Genomic DNA, 24,377 nt, shown 5'->3' with positions numbered 1-24,377 from the left:
GCAGGGAGGCCCCACATTCCAGACCCCAATCGGACGGCCAGCTCCACCCGGGGGGGGGTATACATGTATGACCCCTCCCTGGGGCCAGCTCCCCCGCTGACCCCAGTAGGCAACCCCACACTCTGGAACCCACCAAGGCAAGGGGGCCCAGGCCCATCCGGACCGGGGCCCACAGCAGCAGCACCGCCCAGCCCACAGGGTCCGGGGCAGCCCACCCGACCCCACCACAGTGAAAACTGCACCCACCCCATCATCCACTCATCTCCCAGATTACACAAGACAATAGACACCCAGGTTGAGTTCATTCTCCACCTCTCCTATATCTCTCCACCTGCAGAGTGAACTCCTGGAGACCAGAGAACTTCTGCAAGGATGTAAAAGCCTCCCCACCAGTTGAAGAGCCCCCCCCAAGTTGGCTCGATGCACCGAGGGCCCCCGCGCCAGGGCTGAGCCCCATGCACCCACCCGCCCACAACCTCGGCGACACACCAACCAGGACCCAAGCCCCAAGGCCCAGCCAGGGCCCCAGCCAGGAGACGAAGCACCCCCAGAACCCCACGCCCGCCCCGGACCCACCCAGGGGCAGCCAGGCTACCAGGTCAGTAACCCACATCCGTCAGCACAGAGCCTCCCCCAGCCCTGCTGCACGCAGCCGCGAGGAAGCCATCATCTAAGAGCCACCAGAGCCCGTAACAGGTCATGACCACAACCCCGGGTTGAGCTCTCCAAGGAAGACGCTCCTGGGGAATCCCCCGACGCCCCAAGCCTGTCCCTACCCCCACACCAATCACAACAGCGAAGGTAGGACCAAACTACGACCCCCCCATCCCCACTAGGTGATGGAGCTGATCAAAGGAGCCCAGAGCGATTGATCTGATGTGGTGGCAGAGGCTATATCAAGACTAATGTGATCTATTAGATAATTTCTACATTGGTTAGAATTAAGATTATTTTTATTTCTCCAGTTCATGAAGACTGTTTTCTTGGCAATGCATAGGTTTTAGCCATCCTGAGACAAATTGAAGCCTGTTGGCTCTTTTCATATTTGTACTTCTAGTAATGACTAAACAGAAAAAAAAGTGTTTTCTGTAACAGGAAGAACTTGGAAGAATTTGTTTAACAAACCTCCTTTAATGAAGACATTTTGCACTGTCAGCTCAGTTTGGCTCCAGCCTGAACAAGACATTAATGTTTCTCAAAAATGAAGACCCAGCAACTCTGATATTGATCTCTGTGAGCCAGCTGTTTATGAAAAGGTCAAAGCAAAAAAACTCAAAAACACACACATACACAAAATAAAAAATAAAAAAACCAGAAACTGCTGAAAAGCGATCAGGTGACAGTTGTCTTGTGGGGCACCAGCAACTAGATGGACACAGCCAGCGGGAGGGCGCTGATCTGTGTGTTAGCAGGATTGGTCATTTTATCATCAGCTTTTACAATTACTAAGATATATATTATCTTCTCTCTCTCTCTCCCTCTTTTTCTCCATATATATGTATATGTATAAAAAACAATATATTTACTCTCATGTGTCAAAATGAATGATTTATTCCAAACAAAGGCAAAACTCTGATGATAATCTGTGTCTGTGTTTGTGCAGTCGTGTATATACTCCATAAGCATAATGACCAAGTTTATCTAAATGTCCTCTCTCTGTTTCTGCTTCCTCCTCTCCAGCAAAAACAGTTACATAACACCAAATGCATATTGCTGTATATGTGTGTGTGTGTGTGTGTGTCCAAGGGTAACCTCTGCAGGGGCTCACTCAGGGGTGTGTGTGTGCAAACTGACACTCTAATCCCTCAGCCAGTGTCTTAAACAAACAAGCAGAGACGTCTCTCTAGCCATCCCTCCCCCTGCACATCCAGGCTATCGGGGTCACGTCAAACGGGCGTCCACACTGTCATTCTTTAGGTAACATCAGAGAAGACAAGAGAAAAAAAGAAAAAAGCTCCAAGCAGAGCGGAAAACACACCCTTTTTCATCCCTCAAAGATGATCTGAGTTTCCTACCAGGGCCATGCCAAGTAGGATGGAACATCACACAGAGAGCAGTTTTATTAGAGTGAACAGCTTGAGAACAGTAAATGTACTTACATCATCCTCCTTGGTGCCGCCCCAGAAGTTGGTCCCGCCTGCGTAGCTAGGAATGTTCAACACTGCTATCCCTTGAAGGCTGGGCAGTGGGATGTACTGTCCATCACACTGGGAAAGACACAAAATAACAAAGTTAAGTTGGACCAGTAAAGCAAAAGAAAAGAGAACATATACTCTATATGTCTAAATTAAGGCTGTTTGCTGGTTCTATAAACATTTAACCACCTTTTTTCTTCTGCCTTTACTAAGCTTTCAGAACTATTTCATTGCAAAACTGACACAAAAAAACCCTGGTGTTTTTTTCATTACACGTTATCAGTTTTCTGTCTGTGTAAATAAGCAATCTCATAGAACAGGGAGGTTTTTACTCTTACCAGACCAACATCGTCAGTGCCTAAGAAACCTGGAGTTTGTTCAAATATACCCATAATCATGGAATTTTTTTAAGGGCATATTATTAAAGACCGTTATTTTCTAAATGTATTTACGTCATAACAAACAATATAATTTTTTAAAATATTAAAACTGTTTTTTTAATTAACTTTTTTTTAAAATAAAAAAAACTCATTGTGAGTAAAAGGAGGAATGAACTCTAATTTTTGTCAGCACATGTTCCTTATTCTGCCATGGGGAATTTAAGTGATTATAAAGATTTAAGCGCTGGTGAAATGCGAGTGTGTAACATGCAGTGTTTTCAATTAATATTTTTGTCGTCTCTTTTTTAATTCAAAGCCTTAAATGTCAGATTTTCTCAGTGTCTCACCTCCAGCTGGACCTTCTGCTCCAGGTTCTTGTAGGTTCTTTGCAGCAGCTCCTTAGTGCCCAGAACACCATACCACATCATATTCTTGGTACGACTTCTGTGTGGGGAAGGTGCAGAGGCGGTGTGCAGGAAAAATACTGTTGTGTCATTTCAACTTTAAAACACACAAATACATGGACAACACATTACCTGCAACACAATCACTGAAATGGAGGGAATGTACCTGGAAAAGTCAGATTCTGTATTTTGTAATGCCCCAAATTACAAGCAAACAGATAAACGTACAACAGCCATGCAGGAGATTGGAGATGTGATGTAATGTGATCACATGGAACAAAACCATAAAAAGTTGCATTTTTATTTTTTTTTAGACATGTGGGAAAATAAAACCCTTCTGGGATGGCATCTTGGCAGCTCTTGGTGACATATTTAGTTGTCTTTATTCAAGTACCAATACCTGTTTAAGGTTCTCCTGGTAGCAGCAAAAAAAATTATAACTCAAAACTGGCTAAGGACTGCAACACTGAGTTCTAGACAGTTGGTGATTGTGTTTGACGAGATCCTAATAATGGAAAAACTCAAATACAGATTGAAAAAATGAGAATACTTGACTGGGACAAATGGTTGTCATACAAACTGAAGAAAGGACGTAAGTAACTTCAGTTATCAAAAGAGGCAGATTTGCTCCAACGCTGCCAGCTTAGGACTGTTCAAAAGTTCATGTACTTGTTTATGTATAAACAAAGCAAATAAAATGAAATTATAAAAAAAAAAACCCACACAAATATGCTGTGTTCATTGGAAATGAGACTCACCTGCATTTCTCTGGATGCTCCTCTCGCTTGTTGTTAAACTCCAGTGAGATCTTTGCATCCAAGCCAATGCCAAAGTAGTTGTTCATGACACACTTCTCCATATAGCCCTCTCTGGATGAACAAACAGTCAACACAAACACACACACAAAACAGGTAGTTAGATCGCACACAAATACATCAAGTGGGAGAAAGACAAAGCAATAGTGTAGAATGTGACCAACAAACAACATCACAGTGACAAAGATGGAAGAAGGCATTAGAAAAAGACACGACTCTTACAGAGAGTCCAGGTCAGGGTCGATGAATGATGTGGCCCCGAAAGGGTCGATGTTAGCCAGCAGCATCTTGCTAATGATAGAGCTGCCAGCAATAGAGGCAGCCAAACCTGCTCGCAAACCTGCACATACACACAAACACACATCGTCCGTGTCACACAATTCTGAACTGCAGTGCCTGACTGATTGCGCCCTTGCTGATCCAATGTGATGAGTTTGGTGCCTGTTTATGTGTGTTTACCTGGGCAGATGATGCGTGTGTTGAGTACAGGGAGGTTCTCCTTGCTGGTGGTGAAGGGTGTGATGGTGAAGGAGCTATAGGACTGGGTGCTACGGCTCACTCTCCTCTCCGTTGGAGAACAGGGACTCTTAGCAGCTGGGCCAAGGAGAGAAAAACTTACTATGAATTTAGGGACAGATATGATGCAAAGTATAAAGCTAAACAAAATGTGCTTCAGCTGCTGTCAGAGGGTACTTATTAACACAGAGATTCACATCCATAGACATACATCATGCATCCATGTATGAACAGAAATTGGGAATTTTTCTATGTATCAATTAATGCAATTTTAGGAATATAATATTTATACAGTAAGGCTGGGTGCAGGTACAAATATATAACATTTGGGCTCAATGTGTCCAATATACAGTACTCACAATGGGCCTCATTCACCAAGATGGGCGTAAAAATGTTATTACTTTCCTCATAACTTGTTCATAAATTAAGAACATACACAAAATCAACATCAGTTCATCAAAGGTATGCAATGGTCATTTTTTTCCTACCTTGCACACGCTACCTGTGATCTGTACAAGGACTGTCTGAACAAGTTGAGGCTTTGGCCAACAAATTTTCAGTTAATATTTTGTCTTCTCTACATTGAATTTAATTTCAGGTAAGAATATACTGATGAATCAAAATGTATTGCTTGTGAGTGAGTCCCACTGTCTAACAACAAGATTACTTTGGCATGCAGTAAAATTACACACTTTTACTTTGAAAGACTGGTTGCTCAGGGTTTATTCTAGTGTTGCATCCTGGATTTGACAGTATTTTTGCTCTCGCTTTCATTGTATGACTTCAAGAGCAATTGGTTAGAAGGCTGACAATTACTGACAGCTATATTTGAACCAGACCATGGGCAGAAATCTCTTCTGCTCTACTTCCTCAGAATGCTTCCTGGTCAGGAAGGAGAAACAGGACGAAAGACGGAAACAAGGAGAGGACACAAAGCAGAGGTTTTGACTGATACCTCCTTGTCTTCTAATACTTGGAAAATGTGTGGAAGGAAGGAAGCAGCCCAATGATAAACAGGAAGAACTTCTGCCCCTAAGACAATAACATATCCTGTGGTCCATCCACACACACTCACAAAGAAGCGCAGTGGACATTTCACAGTAACCTGCATGTTCAAACAGCCGGCCTGCCTGTGTACTTTCAACAGGTACACTGATTTATTATTAAAGAAGCTGCCACAGTCTGAAGATTAGGACCTAAGCAGCTCTGCCTGGTGTAAGAGGTGGAATATCACAGGAGGAAAAGTTGCTCCAAGCACTTTTAGCACTAATCCCTGAGTTTATTTATGACAGGAAACTTGATTTGCGTCAGCAGGGTTTTTTTTTTTCCATTAGCTACGTCTCTGGTCCACTGTGGTGCAATGACTGCAATACCCACAAGGTGGCAACATTAAAATCATGTGTACAAGAATCTATGCCTCTAAGGCATCTTTGTTGTTCTTAAACTTGCCTAAATTATAGAGATAGCTCTCTCAGTAGAGAAAAGAGTGAGGAAATATGTTTTTACACCGACCACTGCTGACTTATTTTCTTAAATCAACCCAAAAACAATATGTGTCAGCTACAAGAACAATGCAAGCTGGAAGACTTGCACAGTGGACAATGCAAAGCTGGGCAGGTTAAGTTCTTTGGAACTAGCCTTTTACGAAATGTAGCGGGCCAAGTAAGTGAATGGTTGGAAGTTCCTCACAAATGGAGAAGGGGAACAGGCCAAAAAGCAGCAGAAACACTTACATGACACTGCTTCCAGTTCCTTAGTGTCCTCATCTTTCTCACTGTCTCTGTTCTCGTCCTCGCTGTCCTTCTCCAAAGGGGATGGAAGCTCTGGGTCCTCCGTATGGGCATTCTGCTCATCAACCACTTAACAGGGCATAAATGGGTTGGCCATAACACAATAAGTTGCATGTAATAACCGCACATTTTTGTTTTGTTTTTGTTTCAAAAACATTTTGATAATTCCATTCATCATCACGAGGCAGAATCCTTATCCTGTAGCTCAGTACACGTACCTCTCTCTGCCTGTTCTATGACCTGTCGAACTGCTTTCTTCAGACTGTTGGCCCTGAGCATCAACTGCTCCCTACTTTTGAACAGCTGGTGCGGCGAACCTCCTGCCACTCCTTTCTCCGTCTCCTCCTCCTCCAGTTTCTCCTTCAGCTCTGTCAGGCTCTCTTCACTGGCCTCCTCCTCCTCTTCCTCCTCCTCCTGTTCCTCCTCTACAATAGGTGGAGTGGAGAGGGGGAGTGGAGGTAGAGCTTGGCACTCTGTGTTGAGGGTCTGGAGGAGGGAGTCCAGTTTCTCATTGAGGATGGCACACTGGAGGGCACAGAGAGGAAGAGACACTTAAGGACCAGATGGAGTGCTGCAGCTGGAGGGGAACAGGCTACAATTTCTGTTAATTCACAGGACAGTGAATTAGCAGAAATTTAATATATATGGAGTTGGCTTTCAGCACAAGCAGATAATGGATGTTTACTGTATTGTTTTTGAGGCTTACTTTGAGAGACATAGAGTCGCACTCCTCAGCATTCTCAGTGCTTTTCTCATAGGCCTTCCCCACTTTGGCAACAAAATCCTTCACTGTCTCACACAGAATTCTAAGAAACGGGGAGAAAACATAAGTTCTTCCTGACATAATTTAATCTGAGAAAAGCTAATTATTACCTCCTTTTGTATATTTTTACATACTTCATTTACTATTTTCACTATATGGAAAAATAATTTATTTTTCACAAAAGTAAATTTTTGTCATAGCTTCATCTCTCTATTGTCCTCTTTGTTCTTTATTCTAGAATGTGGCACATGGCTGCCCCTCCCTGAGCCTGGTTCATCTGGTTGTGTCTTCGTGTTAAAAGGATGTTCTTGCTTCCCACTGTTGCCAACTGCTGCTCATAGCGGTTCTTTCTTACTATAAAAAAAACACCTTGAGAAAACTATTGTTGTAGAGTGGTGCTTTATAAATAAATTTTTATTCCAGCCAAAAACAAAAGGTTCATTATTTATGTGAAGAGAGGGGTACATTGGTTATTTGTGACAAGGACAAAATCAATACAAAAACAGTTGCTTAAATGTACTTTTGACAAATGTGTCCCCAAATGGCCTGCTCACATATTTAAAAATGTCAGAATCATTAGTGTGATTGCTGGAGCAGCTGCAATAATGCTGCAGCAATTACAATGCAATATCACCACAACATGCACATCATAGTTTTTAGCCTGTAGTTGATTACATTGCTGTTTGGGTTGATTTTAGATTTCTTATTCTGGGTAACGGCGGTGTTATACACACTTACTTGGCAGAGGAGATGATCACAGAGTGCTGCTCAGAGTTGAGGATCTTTGTGAGGTGAGTAGCTACTGAATCTTCATAGGTTGAAATATGAAACTGTTGAGAAAACAATGAAACCGTTTATTTCTATTCAGAAAACAACCGTTAAATGCAATCTTAAAGGCACTACAGTTAATAAGGTATAAGTGCTAAAATGCTTATTTGCCCAGGTTTAAACTGGAGGTAAGGTGAAGTTGAATTCAAAATGTCAGGTGCTATCCCCTGCAACTACCTCCTCCCCACGTCTGTCTGTCTGGAATCCCCTGCTGGCTTTTATTGGGTCTACTGATGCGTGTGAATATCTGTCAACTCCTGTGAGTACCTGGCAGTCATCAGCTCCTTCAGGCGTGGTAGGGCAGCTGTGTTTGGGTGGGATCTTAATCTCGTAGGTCATGATGCTCCAGCGGTCCAACATCTTGGTGCTGGCCCTCTCTAGCTTCTCCAGGATCTGAGGCAGCTGGGTGTCATCGTCACATGACGGGCCCCAGCCAAGCACTCGCGCCAGATCATTGCCGGTGCCCAAGGGCAACACCCCCAGCTGGCACTGAAAGGCAGGCACAGGGTTTATTTGGCATCAGTGTCTGCTACACTCAAAATGAGCTCTGTTTGTCTGTACATTCCTGCCCGTGTGTGTGGAATGACTGTGTCTTTATGTAAGCTTGCTCAGAGCAAAGGCAAAAAGCGCAACTGGAACACTGGCCAAAGACAAAATATCATCTGTGTACTTGATCTGGAAAGCTGTACGTTTAAAAAGACTTTCTATCCAATATGTTTATGATAGTTTGTGATTATCATTCATTTTCAGTAGAAGAGAAACAAATCCTAATAGTGTTCTCATTGTCATTGTGAAAATAACACTTATGTTACTGTGCACTACTTGTTTGTGTAGATTGAGTTTGTCGATCTCTGAGAGGACCCATCCCACACTGCCATCACCTCCGCACACCAAGATTCGGAAGTTGTCAAACTTCTGAAACAGGCGCAAACTGGAAAAAACACAACACAGCCGCTCATGTACTACTGCAGGATCAGTTTTCAACTAAAGCCTAATAACAAAACCAGTGCACTTTCATATTTATGGATATTTACGGCAGTTTTGTTTACAAGTGTTTTCCTCACCCAAGGTGTGGCCCACCGTTGACCAGGTCAAAGACTTGAGCTGGGTTCAGAAGCTGCTTGAAGCGCCGTAGGAACTTCACTCCCTGGTTGTCGCCACTTTTGGAGTTGACAAAGACAAGGAGGGGACTGGCACATGACGGGGGACAGGTGGCCTTCCAGAAGCCTAAGGAGTCATGGCAGCAGTAAGAACAACAAAAGTCAACATGGCTCTGTTTCACCAGACTGGAAGCAGTGAAATTTAGATGGAAAAAGAACGTAAATGACTGTTTTATTGCTGTTTTAATTGAAATTTTTTTGTGTATAGAGTGTCCAAAGTGGAGAAGGAGTCACGTAGATTGATCTGGCTAATCAATCTTTTTTGCTCAGTTCTACGCCAGGTCTATAAACGGGATTTCCTCTAATGGCCACTTGAGTTTATTGCCCATTTTTAAATGCACAACTTTCCAGCACTAAAAAAAACATCTTCACAACCTGGTAAGAAAAACATTTTTGGTGTCTATGGTTAGCTTCAAACTCGATATCAACTCTGGAGCTGACTGGTGTCTGCTCCACTAACTGGGGTCATTGTAGTGGAGTGCTTGATTTTTTTTGCAGTTGACACCTTTGTGAGCAATATAATGTTACTGTCTTACTGATAATAGGCCCTACTGTGTGACATAGCCGATCTAGGAAGCTTATGCTTCCATTTTGGTGCGCAACAGTCTAGAATTTGGTCTGATTTGTTACTTAGCATTAATTACTTAGCACAGTCTGATAACCAAGCATGCCGGCTAGTTGATAATCCAGCACTGTATGCTAACACGAGGGAATCAAAATACAGACTCCACCAAAAAATGTTGATGTCATGATTGCTATCTGCCATAGTGTGTCTTTTGTTCTGTCTCTTTTGCCTCACCCTCAATCAGCAGATGGCTGAAAAAAAGGAGTTTTTCCTTCCCCCTGTCACCAAGTGCTTCCTCATCGGGGGGGTTGTCTGATTGCTGTGGTTTCTCTGTATTATTGTAGGGTGTTTATCTTATAATATTTAGTGCCTTGAGGTAACTATTGTTTTTGGTGCCATATAAATCAAACTGAATTGAATTGAATAATAATCTTATATCTGCAATAAATGTTCTGTATGCATTTTCTGTGTGTTACACATCCTAAAACTTTATCCATCAAACTTTTTTGTTTGTTTTTTAACAGTTTTATCTAATTAAAATTGAATTGAATTGAAGAAAAAAAAAATCAGGTAAAACCTTTGATTTGTGCTACTAGAATGTTTAAATAATACTGAGTTAACTTGATGCTTTAGTGTTTTTAAATTTCTTACCATGTTATGACTTAAACTTGAGCAGCAGTGGTAGATGCAGCAGGAGGTGTGAGCCAGCTCTGTCATCGCTAAACAGCCTCATCAAACTCCTGTGTGTGTGTGTGTGTGTGTGTGTGTGTGTGTGTGACACCAAGCATAATAATGCATAGGACGTGCTTAACACATGCCACAAACACGTGTTTTGCTGTGCAGTAGAGGACAAAACACATATGCATACTCTGGTCTCGGGGAGGTAATGCAATTACCAGCTGTAATCTGAACACTGCCTCTGTGGTGAAAGCTTTGCGCATATTAAGGCTTCCACCTTAAATATATGGGAATACCATCTCTGGCAGCATGGATGCATTCGCCCTTCTTCATATCTTTCTCATTCTCTTTAATCTCTTCCTCTACAATCTTTTGATTTATCGTCCTTTCTGGGTCACTCTCTTTGTGACTGTTTCTGTAAAGGATGAACAGAGGGAGAGCGCATGAAAGTGGAGGAGAGAGGAAGGACAAGCAGGGAGTCACGATACTCTGGCACGTGCTACAGTCAGCCCCCCCAGCCAATTACAACCAGACTCCCCCTCTTTTCAGCCAGTGTTTGAGCAGAGGGAATCCTGGCACGTGCCGAGATGACGGCGAGTGAAGGACAGAAAGAGAGCAAGAAAGAGAAAGAGGGAGAGAGACAGAGAGAGAGAGCCTAACAAAGCATATATCTCCCATTTTGTTAGCCCTCTTCCTTTCTTTGCTTGTATCTTACTCTCGCCCTCCTTTCATCTGGACTCTGTCCTCCTGTTCTCTGTCTCTCCTCCATCCATCTACCAATTAGCAGATGCCGGCTTTTGATAGACTGATTCGCCTGTGTTTACTGTATATAGGTGTCTGTTTGTGTGTGTGCGTGTGTGTGTGTGTGTGTGTGTGTGTGTGTGAGACAGATAGAAAGACAGATCCAGCCACTGGCTTCAGCAACAGTAATCCAATCCCACATGCTTATCTGAGTCTGCCTCTCAGGTGCTGATCTTCATCTAAAACGGGTTTAAGCACTGGCAAACACATAATCACACACACACACACACACACACACACACACACACACACACACACACACACACACAGACCTATATAAAGTCTACCTTTATGTTGAGATCATGAATAGAGTCTGAGGGTATTTTGAAGCCTCTTGCACAGTTGTATCATTATCAAATTGGGTTTTCATCACATGCACACATTTTGTGAGAGGATCTATTTTAAGAAACGTGTGTGTCAAACTGTCACATGGGTCTATTTTTAACCACCTCACTATATGAGAAACAGGCAGTGTCCTGGAACACATACCTTGTCATGATCCTCTATTAACACTCTATACTGAACTCCATATAAAAAGAAATGGAAGAGAGAATTTATAGTAAAGGTTTGTCTTTTTCGTGTATTCTATGTCTCAGTAATTTAATATGTAAAAGGGACGCACTCTTGAGTAAATCAGAACGTGAGATATAAATGTTGATAACTTGTGAATAAAACCTAAACATTTCCTGCTGTATACAGTTTATGTTTTGGGTCTGCTCTTTTTTTAGAAGTGCTACAGTCTCATCTCCTTGCCATCCATGGGTTTTTACAGAATATATGAACTTTGTACATTTGTTGGAGCAATAAAGCACACACACAATAATGAAGAGTTTAGTAGTGATGGTTTGAAAAGAACATGTTTAACAAAAAACATAATTTCACACTGTCACTCATTTAACACCGCCAAAAAATCTAGTCATATAGTCATATATACATGTTTGAACCACTTATGCTGCAGTTTAATAAACTTGCTTTGGGTCTGTTTGCTGCTAAGATCAGAGGGGAAAATAATTTTATAATTTTTTCTTTCTTCAGAGAAGAAGGTATTGAGAACAGGAAAGTGTCAGTGGCTGTGTCCCTGAGTGGATGCTGACTAAACCAATATGAATCATCCTCCCTGCCACTATCTTTTCATACGATAGAGCAAAAGGTCAAAGTTCAATGAGAAGTCATCAGCTGACCGAATAAGAGCAAAAGCTCATGAATTCACCTCGGAAAACTAATGACTACTTACAGGTGCAACCTCTGACCCTCAGAGTGAGTCAGCACGATTGCACGGCCGATCACGTGTGTGTTGCCTACCATCTGAGTCGATGCTGTTGAGAGCAGTAGGGGGGATGATGGAGACTTTGCATTGACCTAGGGGACACTTGCGTGGATATAAGTCCATGCAGGCTGTGTGCACCTAAAAGAACAACACCAAATACAAGGAATTAAAACTCTAAGCAGATTTTAGATATAAGATTACTGAGTTTTCCTCTAATAAACAAATAAAACAACCATGGTATAAAATTCCTTGTGGGCGTCATGATTTAAAAGAAACATATTGAATGATACAGGTTGCCTGCCTTCTACATGTCAGATTTAACATCTGTTAATGGATTTAAAACACCCTAAAAATAAGTCTTTCTGTAACTGCTCTGATATTTACAGCAATCTTAGAAACTGTATATAATATATACATAGACATCAAATAATATACAACAACTAAATGAAAATGGGCTGAGTTTCCAATTACCAAACCTAAGCTACAAAAGCTATTAAGAGTAGAAGTCTATATAAAAATATCTGTATACACACCGATCAGTCATAACATTATGACCACTTCCAGGTGAAGTGAATAACACTGATTATCTCTTCATCATGGCACCTGTTAGTGGCTGGGATATATTAGAGAGCAACATTTTGTTCTCAAAGCCGATGTGTTAGAAGTAGGAAAAATGGCCAAGGATCATTGATGCATGTGGGAAGAAAAGGCTGGCTCATGTGTTCCGATCCAACAGACGAGTTGCTGTAGCTCAAACTGTCAAAAAAGTTAATGCTGCCAGGCAGCTTGAGGCTTTGGGAAAAGTTCTTCTGAGAAACCTTGGGTTCTGCCATCCATGTGGATGTTACTTTGACACGTGCACCTGGGGTGGCTGTAGCTCAGGAGGTAGATCTTGATGCATTCTCAATCATCCAGGTAAGATAATCTCCAAAGGTTGATTCTGTTCATCTGAACGTAGCGTCTTCAGTGGGAGAAACATTTCGTCACTCATCCAAGTGGCTTCTTCAGTCTCAGCTGACTGCACGTTTCCCCAATCTTATAAACAGTGGGCTGGTTTCAGTCTTTATGCAAATGTACTGCTCTACCTCCTTTGGAGACTCAGGAGGTAGAGCAGGTCATCTGCTGATCGGAAGGTTGGTGGTTCAATTCCTGGCTCCCCAGTCTTCATGCCAAATATCCTTGGGCAAGATACTAACCCCCACTTGCTCTCCAATGCATCCATCAGAGAGCAATGCGTACGAATGTATGTTAGTTAGAAAGCACTGACAAAGCATAGACAACAGTGCTTGTGTGAATGGGTGTGTATGGGTGAATGCGGCGTGTTGTATAGAGCACTTTGAGTACTCCAGGAGAGTAGAAAAGCGCTATATAAGAATCAGTCCATTTACGTAACGCCATGTATACCTTGTATCATTTTGGCAGCAAAATGGGGAGCAACACTATATCATGGTCATAATGGTAATAATGTTATACCTGATCATGGTAAATATGCAGAATTTGTAAACAAAGGAAAAGAATTTTGTACTTGAAACTTTTGGTTATTCTGTAGTCTGTGTGATTGGTATTGACCAAATATGTTTCTGCAGGCTCTCATAGCTTTTGGGTTAAGTCCTTCTGAAGTGTAAAAAGAGGGACTGTATTTCCCAAAATACAATCTTAAAACCATCAGATATTGTTATTAAGCTTTTTATTACCTTTTGTAATTCATCTGTATTCATCAACCAGATATTTATTGTCTGCAATAAAGAAAGCCAGGAGTAACTGACAGCTGCCCCCAGAGGATGACTACAAGTTGAGTTCCCAGATTGTTCCAGCTAGCTCTACAGATTTCTCAGATTCCAATCATTCACGAGTTTGTGGTGAGTGCCAGGACAAGCCCAAGTGCTCCGATCAGCCCAGTGAAAAAGGAAACCTCCAAGCCTCCTCTGTCCATGCTTGGATCAGAGCCTTGGCACAACAACAGGGAACCTACATAAAATTAACCAGATGGTTTTATTGTTATGTGCGACTGGTGCATGTGACAGATGCCTTACCATAGCTTTGCACCAGAGGCAGCGCCAATCCTGAAGTCTCAGCACGCTGCCACACGTCTTATCACACACAGCACACTTGGCACTGACAGGCAGGTTGCCTTCCAACCACTGGTGAGGCATTGCAATCTGTAGGTTTCAAACACACACACACACACACACACACAAAATTAAAAATGGTTAATAATGTCGGCTTCCGTTCACTTGAACTAGGAGAATTTTCTATATTGGTATGGTATATAAAAGCACACTTGTTTAAAAATGCTGATAGGAAATATGCTGGAAAAATGCTCTTCATAATAATAATATCCTTGGCTGCTCAAGGAAAAAACTCCCACATTATATTTTAGAAACTCTTTGCAGAAAACCAGGCTGAGGAAATTCTCAAGCAGCTCAAAATCTTATTAAAAAATTACATGAACTTTCTGCCTTTCAAAGAAGACTGCTTTTGAACAAACTTACCCCATCCTCATCCTCAATGATATCCTTCCCTATGGAGGCCAGGGTGGTCCATTTACAATTGTTGGTGGCTCTGACAGCACAGCGTTTGTGCGCTTTGAATTTGCATACTGTAAAACACAAATATCACACCTGAGTCTGACAATGGTTTCCACCTTTCAACTGTCACTTTGATGATTATGACAGTTATTTATGAATCAAACAGTGATCCAGATAATCTTCCTCCAAAGACTTTAAGGAAATAAACCATGTATTTCTAGCCAATTTAAGATGTCAGTTTGAAAGGTCTCTAGTCACATTTTTTTCTAATTTGGTTCAATTTTTAGAACTTAGAACTTTTATTGTCATTGTACAGTTGCTTGCACAGTCAAATTAGGTAGCAAGACCACAAAGGTGCGAGAGTAAAGAAAACAATATACAAGAAAACAAAGAGAAAAACAATATAAGAATACTATGTACACTATATACAAGTTGTTTGGGTTGCAGGAAGCATTGTGGGGGTGTGTACAAGGGCATCGTAATAAAATATAATAAATAATAATAGGGTGGAAGGGCTATGGTCGTTAAGGATAGGGATGGAAATTGCACATCTGCCGAAATATTGCACAGGAACAAAAAAAAATGGCAGCAACATAATATGAAGTATTTTTCTTGACTGAAAACACAAATGAAGACCTCAGAAACAGACACAACCAGTGTTTTAATAAATTAGTTCAAATGAGAGGCCTACTGTGTGCGTAAATTCTCAAAAAAGTTCTCAAAACACTGTTCATCATGAGCCATATTAGCCCAGTTTACAACTTGACATTTGCATTTCAAACTGCAGACAGCTAGGGATTGACCTGGCAACCTTCTGGCTGGTACATGACCTGTTCTACCTCCTGCAGCACCCTACGTGAGACCAAACTATTCAACTCATGAACTTGAGCTCCATTTGGCAGGTGGTTTGCAACAGAGTCATGCTAGGTGTTGTCTGTCGCCATTGTTGTCTGTGCTAAATTAAGCTAAGAGAGTATTAGAGTGCTATCAATGCTCCTACCAAATACCTAACTATTCAACTGAAACGTCAGATGCTTCTTGATTTAAGAAGTAATGTAGTAGTTAGAGAACAATGATTTTTAGCAGTGTTACATTGCTAACCTTACTTTCACTATGCCTTTACTGTCTACCAGAAAATCAAGAAAATGAAGCCTGGGTAGTTCTCCCAGGTTAATGAAATGCTGCATGGTTCAACAATGGGAATGATTGTGGAAGGTCTACAAGGCAACTGAAATGTTGCTCCAGTGTCAAAGGAGGTACAGAGTGATAGAAACAGAAAGAAAAAAAAGAAGGAACCTTGAATGGACATTCACTTAACAAAGAGAGCTCTGGGGCTTCACAGGGTTTAAGCCTGGTAGGATTTTTGTTACTTGATCAGTGTGAACACAGAGCTACAAGTAGGTGTGGTGATGGAGGGATCTTACATCATTTTTACTAAAGATGATCAGTGCTGACAAAGTCATTGTACAACTTTAATATCCAGTCCATCAAGCTTTAGTCCATATAAATGAGAAGCAGAAGCATGGACTTGAATGTGTTTAATGCTGGCTGCTTTGAACAGGAATGAAGAGTGAAGTATAAATACAACATAAATGTTTCTTGTCAGGCGGTGGAAGGAATACTTCGAGGACCTCCTTAATCCCACTGACACGTCTTCCGAGGAGGAAGCAGAGTCTGGGGATGAGGGGAATGACCCGCCAATTTCCGGGGGCGAGGTCACTGAGGCAGTTAAACAACTCCTTGGTGGCAGAGCCCCTGGTGTTGATGAGGTCCGCCCCGAGTTCCTGAAGGCTCTGGACGTTGTAGGGCTGTCCTGGTTGACACGCCTCTACAACGTTGTGTGGAGATCAGGGGCAGTACCCCTGGATTGGCAGACCGGGGTGGTGGTCCCCATCTTTAAGAAGGGAGACCGGAGGGTGTGTTCCAACTACAGGGGGATCACACTCCTCAGCCTCCCTGGGAAAGTCTATGCCAGGGGGCTGGAAAGGAGAGTTCGTCCGCTAGTCGAACCTCGGATACAGGAGGAACAATGCGGTTTTCGTCCTGGTCGCGGAACACTGGACCAGCTCTTTATCCTCTCAAGGATACTTGAGGGTGCATGGGAGTTTGCCCAACCAGTCTACATGTGTTTTGTGGACTTGGAGAAGGCATTCGACCGTGTCCCTCGGGGTGTCCTGTGGGAGGTGTTGCGGGAGTACGGGGTGTCTGGCCCATTGCTACAGGCCATTCGATCCCTATACAACCGTTGCAAGAGTTTGGTTCGCATTGCCGGCAATAAGTCGGACTCGTTCCCGGTGGGTGATGGGCTCCACCAGGGCTGCCCTTTGTCACCGGTTCTGTTCATAATTTTTATGGACAGGGTTTCTAGGCGCAGCCAAGTGGCGGAGGGCTTTTGCTTCGGTGGCCTCAGAATCTCATCTCTGCTTTTTGCAGATGATGTGGTTCTGTTGGCTTCATCAGGTGAAGACCTCCAGCTCGCACTGGAACGGTTCGCAGCCGAGTGTGAAGCAGCGGGAATGAGGATCAGCACCTCCAAATCTGAGGCCATGGTTCTCAGCCGGAAAAGGGTGGAGTGCCCACTCCGGGTCGGGGATGAGTTCCTGCCCCAAGTGGAGGAGTTCAAGTATCTCGGGGTCTTGTTCGCGAGTGATGGGAGAAGGGAGCCGGAGATCGACAGACGGATTGGTGCTGCGGCTGCAGTGATGCGGACGCTGCACCGGTCCGTCGTGGTGAAGAGGGAGCTGAGTGTAAAAGCGAAGCTCTCAATTTACCGGTCGATCTACGTCCCTACCCTCACCTATGGCCACGAGCTGTGGGTAGTGACCGAAAGAACGAGATCGCGGATACAAGCGGCAGAAATGAGCTTCCTCCGAAGGGTGGCTGGCCTCTCCCTTAGAGATAGGGTGAGAAGTTCGGCCATCCGGGAGGGGCTCAGAGTAGAGCCGCTGCTCCTCCACATCGAAAGGAGCCAGTTGAGGTGGTTCGGGCATTTGACAAGGATGCCTCCTGGGCGCCTCCTGGGTGAGGTGTTCCGGGCATGTCCCACCGGGAGGAGGCCCCGGGGCAGACCCAGGACACGCTGGAGAGATTATATCTCTCGGCTGGCCTGGGAACGCCTTGGTGTTCCCCCGGATAAGCTGGAGGAGGTGGCTGGGGAGAGGGAGGTCTGGGCTTCTCTGCTTAGGCTGCTGCCCCCGCGACCCGGCCTCGGATAAAGCGGATGAAGATGGATGGATGGATGTTTCTTAAGAAACAGTACAGCGGCACAGACAGACAGAGACTGCTTTCGACTTTTTCTCCTGTAGAGATGAGGCACTTAGTGGACTCATGAATAATGTCTGTGCTATGGGGAGCTTTGCTTCCAGCTACCCCACCTTGTTGTCCTCTCTCTCTCTAAACACGCAAAACCTCGTCATTAGGCATGCCACACAGATACACTACAAACTGAGCCAAAGCCATATCCGGGAGCAACAATCAATGTTTCAATCTCGTCTACCACTAAATGCTGTTAGAGAGCATTAGTAGGACGTTAAGAGAATTCTCAGGACATAATACCACTGCCTGTTAATGGCCATACACAGTGCCGTCATACAAACCAGACTAGAAGAAAACACTGTCTCAGACTGTGAGTGTCTGTGTGAGGGTGAAATATAGACGGAAAGGCAAACTGCTTTTACAGTTTGTGTTTGTGTGTTTATGGGTAGGTAGCACAAATCAATCCCCACTGACTGTCCTGTGCAGGAAATCAAAGGGAAATTTAAGCCATGCTGATTGCTGTGAAACTGTTTGGCAGGCTGCCCTCAAAGTTTAATAAAGACTGCCTTCTATGATAGCCTCTCTATTTTCTTGTCTCCCACTCTCTCCCATTCTCACATACTGGTTTTCACATTCTCATGGGTGATCCTCCCATTCTCACTCTCTCTGCTGACAATGAAAGTATTTTGAAATAACTCCAATAAATTAGCCATTCTGCAGAACATACAGGAACATGTAGGCATGCTTAGCACACATTTAAATAATGTGTGCCAAACATCACATTTAAAAAATGCAACTATTTGGTTAAAACAATGCCCGTTTATAGCCAAATGTCTTTGAAATCTTTTTAATCTTTAGTGCTTATCCAGCTATGGTTGTCCGGGTGGAGCATGTCCCTGCAGATAAGTTCCTTACAGTAAAATTCCCTAGCCAATCAGCAGGTGCTAACCACTCCAACTCTGTGCTAAAGATGTGTGAACACAGTAACAACTGTTGTAACATGCACACCTGAATGGTACGGCTACGTCAAAGCTAGATAAAGCCCTGTGTTATCAGAAAAGTTATGACATAGTTTATTTGTGCAGTAAATTGAATAATTTACCGCAAATTTTCTACTCTTACTGAGGACTCAAAAGACTTTGACACTACATTTGCCACATTTCTCCATTAACAGACATTCATTTTTACAGCTTTGTACCTATCACACACACACTTCCACATATGCACTAAAATTGGACTGTGGACTACTTGGGTATCAACATCTTATCCAAGGACACCAGTGATCAAACCACTGACTTTCCAGGTTGTAGATCTACCTCCTGGGCCACAGGTGCTTTACAACTGCTTTGTAGCACCAAAACATTTAAAAATTCCAGCAGTATTGTCCAAAACTCTTGAACCACCCCTCTTTTCTTTCTATTTTGCTTTCAAGGAGGGAGACCTTAACTTAACTATGGTCTTGAGCAAGACAGCTGGAACAGCTACGTCCTAAATTGCATCATTGAAAGAAATTGGATGGATGGGTGGATGTATCTTGAGTAATAGCTCTCCAGGCTTTCTGAAGGTCTTTCAAAGTGTTTCTTTCAATATTGGCTACTTTTTCTCTTATTTTCAGTCCACTTATTTTACATGACCATTTTCAGAGGAATGTTGTTTTGATTGTTACACCACTTAACACTGTCCCATGAATTGCTGAAGCATAAAAAAGGCATCTAACACAGTGTATGAGCCAGTGTTGTGTCTACACATACAATTTAGCAAAGAACTCATTTGAAGTTGTATCTTATCGAGTAGTTGTGGCAGTCAATTAGTTGCCAGAGATTGCGCGTGCAGCACCTTCTGGGTGATGAATTTTTGTCCCATCAAACGCACAGGTCGCATGGGGGTACATAATCTATCTTGGTCCAACTTGGACTGACTAAAATCACTCAAATTGTCAAAGGTCTCACGATCACAGTCTAATTCATAAATTGCAGATGGATTGCCAACACGCTGGAATCAGATGATGTCGGTCTGTGCTGATGAGCAACTCATCTGTTCCATCGTTTATTTCTTTATTGATTCAATGTAATGAATCACACAACCCGGAGTTAGTAAGTCTTGTGGCAGGAAAATTTACTTCAAATTCTGCCAAATTCAACAGTGAAAAGCATGACTTATTTTGCATTTATGATAGCAGCTGCTAGGAGTGTTCATTTACTTGGAATGACAGAGGCATGGCTGGATGGTTCCAAGCTGTGTGCACGCTGCTAAAACTTTACCTCTTGTCTCACTCTGAGTTATCTAACAAGAGAAAGGTGAAGTGAAAGTTATTACTTAGTTGATGACAACACAGTGTTATCCTAACAAAATATAAAGAAATAAGGTTGTGGATCTACTTCAGTACTTACAATCATTTTGCACGTTAACAGACAATAAAAAAATATATGAAATCTTTTATTGATATGTTAAAAAGTGGGATACACTTAGCGGATGAGATTCAAGACTGCATGACAGTTTGATATAAACAGAACATGTTGGGCTGATTATAACTGACTCTTATACCAATCTACTAATCATAAGCTGTACTTTTTATGGTAATTGACAATTTTTTTGTTGACTTGGTCACAAAGACATATTTACCACTTATCCAATTCAGGGTTACAGTGGGGCTGGAGACTACTCTAGCTGTTACTGGACGAGAGGCATGATACATCCTAGACAGGTCACCAGTCTACTGTAGGGCTAACACACAGAGACAGACAACAATGACATTTACACCTACAGCCAATTCAGAATCACCAGTTAACCTAATATGCGTCCCTTTGGACTGTGGGAGGAAGCCGGAATAACCGGAGGAAACTCATGCATGCACAGGGAGAACATTTACACTCCACAATGCATCATGAATGAATCATCACCATGGACTGCCCCAACGACCTGGTTTAGTCAAACCCAAGACCTTCTTGCTGTGAGAAAATGGCACTAGCCAGTGTAGTGTGCTGTCCTGCTAATTTTAAAAATTAAAATAAGCACATAAGCATTTTTATGCCATTACTGTATATCCATATGTAACTGTATTCTTGTTTCACTTTGCTTCATGGTGAGTTTATTTTTTACAAGCCACTGGACCTACATAATGCCAAACAATCACACCCCCAAAATATAATATATATATAATTTAATGTAAATATTTATAATGTCTTTATAATATATAAGGGCATTGTGTGCACTAGCCTTTGCAGTGGTTTATTAGCTCAACAGGGCCAAATTGGGCTAAATTTTGGTCAACTAGATTTAGCCCAAAAAACAATGTCCATGGATGTCTGCCTGTAGGTACCTTGTGCCCAATGTAAGGCTTCTCTCAGTGATGTAATGAAAACCCCATAATCTCAATGCACCTTCCTATTGTTGCTTGTGTATGCGTGGTGCAAAATAAGCCGATTCAAATAACAACCATTAGATACTGCTCTAATGATTTGGTCTTTCTCTCTATGTCTCTCTCTTTTGCCTTCTGCTCTGGATATGAGAGGATAATGAGCACTGAGTGGAGAGGCTCTCACTGCCTCCACACGTATACAGCAAACCCAGCGCACATGTAGACACACACACGGGACTGGGTTACACATGCACATGCTCACAGGGGAACATTAGCAAAATTAGAGTGAGAGGATATGCAGATGGTGCTCATTATGGCCTGCTGCCTGTCAATAACACTTTACACCAGCTAAATGAAAGTACAAAAAAGAAAAAAAATAGTGTCAGCCTCCCATGTCAAACACCTTCCTCATAACACCCCACTTCTCTGTTCTTTCACACATGAGGTGAGGAGATATGGTGTCATTCATGATCCTTTAACAGTTTTTTCCCTGTTAAGGGCAATTGGAGGCAAGTGAAATGCTATTTTTAAAAAATGCAGTCTGAGTCAACGCTTATCTAACACACAATATGGCATAAAAGCATATGAATACAGGGTGACATGCATTCATATGCTGGCTGTGAGCTTGATGGGCATCCCGCTCCACAACCCAGTGCATTTCAAAGACTCTTGCTGGCTCAGGTATATCCAATCTGCTGCACTTGGGCAGACACTCAAGAAAAGACTTTTCTCACTTCAGTGAGTCACCAGTCCTTACGTAAAATAGCAATATAGCCTTCCCAAAGTGCCTATAGACCTGCCAACTCACAGGCTTTGCTTCCAAAGCAAAATCATCTGTTGCAATACTACAGGGTGTCTAATCTTAAAAGAGTGGCTATTTGAAGTAGGAGCCAGGAAAGAGAGTTATGTAAGAAAACACTATGTGTCTAAAAACAAATTCTTCACAAGATAATTCAGCTTCATTTCAACCTGCCTCATTCTCATTAAAGAAGACTTAATGTGCCCATTTCCATCTCTATCATGATATGCTTAGACTCTACTAGACTAGCTTTGTGTGCTTCAGAATTCAAACCGATCTTTATTTGTCCTATGCTGGGTCTTGATGCGAGTTGATCCTCTGTGTAAAGCAAGTGGTTTTAGCTTCCTTGCCTGTTCCGCATGAGACGACCATATTAGGAGTAACCACTCTCACCGACATGACACAGACACAAGTTAAAAAACATTTTTAAAAAACCAATCTGAAGCCTGAGCTTTAGCTTCACAGGGATTACTTAGTACATATGCTCACATTATTATTTGATATAGATATAGTGAAGCACAGACTTACACAAAACAGTTCATATTAGGGCAACTACCATGAGCTCCCTTCTGTTAAAAAAAGATTTTTACTCTACCTGGAGATACTTGCCAGCTGACCTAATCACCGTAATTACACCTAAGTCCATGATGACTCAAATGTAGGACGAGACATGGAATGTCTACGTCAATCTGAGAGGAAAAGCAGCCAAATTTACATCCAGTGTGTTGGGATGGGAAGAGTTCTGGAATCTTTTTGATCATACGTCACATATTTGTTTACTCTGTGAGGCTGCGGTCAGCTTTCCAACCAATGTAGGTGTTTGTGTTGGAGAAGTAAAAGGCATTTTAAGACATTTTAAGTGTTACACATGTGCCAATTTTTGCTACCTAAAAAAAACAAAAAAAACAACAAAAAAAATACAAGTACCAAGGTCTTTAGTGACCTCATAGCTGTTGAGAGCCATGCAGTTAGCAGCAGTACAGCAGTTCTGTGGAAGTTTGGATGGATGTCATACCTCCTACACCAACAATTTTCTTCATTGTCTGCAGTAGTTTGTGGCACGAGCGAAAAGCTTAGATGACAAATGTTTTTCCCTGTCGTCTCTCTGTCCTCCTCTCTCGTTTGCACTCTTGCCATCTTCTGAAGCTTTTAGTGCACTTAGGCTAACACTGTGTTACCGTCAACTCAGTACTAACTTAACATTAGTTCACTTCACCTTTTTGTTGTTAGATAGCTCCACTCTACAGGACCTATCGTGTGTGAGGAGATGCACTTACAGTGAGAACAGGGACAGGAGAAACTAGCGGACTGCAAATGGAGTATTGAGTAGTCTATGGATTCTTGAAGCTAGTGCCAAAAATCTTTTGATTTTTCATGACATGTTGCCTTACCCCAAATTTAAAGTGAAATACATGAAATAATGATCCTTTTTGAGTTTCACACGTTTGATAGTAAGCATGTATAGCTTTGATTGTGTTTGTACTCACCTTCACAGGAGAGGCCATGAGATGTTACCCCAGACAAACTATCCTTACAAACGTTGCAAAAGGTGGGCCGTGCATGGGAGCAGGCGTACCAGTTGTGCATCCCTGAGAAATGTTCCACATTAAACTGTGCTGTCTGGCAAAGGAGAGGTGAAAACAGCAGTCACAGAAATGTAAGCATGATCAAAAAGAAAAAAAACATTGAATATTGATTTACAGACACGCAATTGATACTTGACTCCTTTGTGGTGTACTAGCTTTCTTTTAGAATAACTATTATTCATTTCCCCCTAACGCCATGACAACATTAGTTAGGAAAGTGCCTGGTATAAGAAAAGAGCCTCCGCAGGAGAGAGAGAGCCTCCACTTCCTTAGAGTTGTCAGAGTGACGACTGCTCAGCGGTTTTACAAAAAGCTACACACCCAGGTCAGATGAACTGGATGCCTCTACACACATTAGTATATGGAGAGATCCTACTGTGAAACCACAGTGTGGTGTACCCATGTGGGCGTTGTGTCTGCAGTAGTTGGCGCAGTCCTGGATATAGTTGGTTTTTCGCAAGTACAACTGTAACAGGTGCTTGCAAACTGGGGCACTTGCATTCTTTAACAGTGTCACATAAAAGGATACGGCAATTAAATGCTGCTGTGTGGACATGCGCATGCTTGTGTGTCTGTGTGTGTGCGTGTGTTTGTGTGAACATGTGTGTTCCCTGTGTTGTGTGAGCTCTGGGGTTGCTGCTGCACTGCAGTGCAGTAAGGTGGTGAGGGATGGGGTCTTATATAAGATTTTCCTCTCAAATCAAAGGCATTAAAATGCAGCACAGCTTTCTTCCTGTGCTCGCCACATC

General features: G+C 42.5%; 1 protein-coding gene across 12 annotated transcripts in view; it reads right to left on the bottom strand.

Annotated features, from left to right (window-relative positions):
- Positions 1-24,377, bottom strand: part of dgkh (diacylglycerol kinase, eta) — a 100,968-nt gene that overhangs the window by 40,583 nt on the left and 36,008 nt on the right. For all 12 annotated transcript variants that reach the window (XM_025904071.1, XM_025904072.1, XM_025904075.1 and 9 more), the window contains 16 exons: positions 23,530-23,662; positions 14,595-14,701; positions 14,136-14,261; positions 12,138-12,240; positions 8,696-8,858; positions 8,454-8,562; positions 7,899-8,120; positions 7,542-7,633; positions 6,747-6,846; positions 6,259-6,565; positions 5,984-6,109; positions 4,194-4,328; positions 3,957-4,074; positions 3,678-3,788; positions 2,863-2,959; positions 2,100-2,207 (listed from right to left, as the gene is read on the bottom strand). In XM_025904071.1, the coding sequence (XP_025759856.1) occupies positions 2,100-2,207; positions 2,863-2,959; positions 3,678-3,788; positions 3,957-4,074; positions 4,194-4,328; positions 5,984-6,109; positions 6,259-6,565; positions 6,747-6,846; positions 7,542-7,633; positions 7,899-8,120; positions 8,454-8,562; positions 8,696-8,858; positions 12,138-12,240; positions 14,136-14,261; positions 14,595-14,701; positions 23,530-23,662 (2,157 nt within the window). The remainder of the gene's footprint in view (positions 1-2,099; positions 2,208-2,862; positions 2,960-3,677; positions 3,789-3,956; positions 4,075-4,193; positions 4,329-5,983; positions 6,110-6,258; positions 6,566-6,746; positions 6,847-7,541; positions 7,634-7,898; positions 8,121-8,453; positions 8,563-8,695; positions 8,859-12,137; positions 12,241-14,135; positions 14,262-14,594; positions 14,702-23,529; positions 23,663-24,377) is intronic.

Source organism: Oreochromis niloticus, linkage group LG16 (assembly GCF_001858045.2).
Source record: "Oreochromis niloticus isolate F11D_XX linkage group LG16, O_niloticus_UMD_NMBU, whole genome shotgun sequence".
Classification (NCBI taxonomy): Eukaryota; Metazoa; Chordata; class Actinopteri; order Cichliformes; family Cichlidae; genus Oreochromis; species Oreochromis niloticus.
This window is presented reverse-complemented; position numbering and strand designations above follow the sequence as displayed.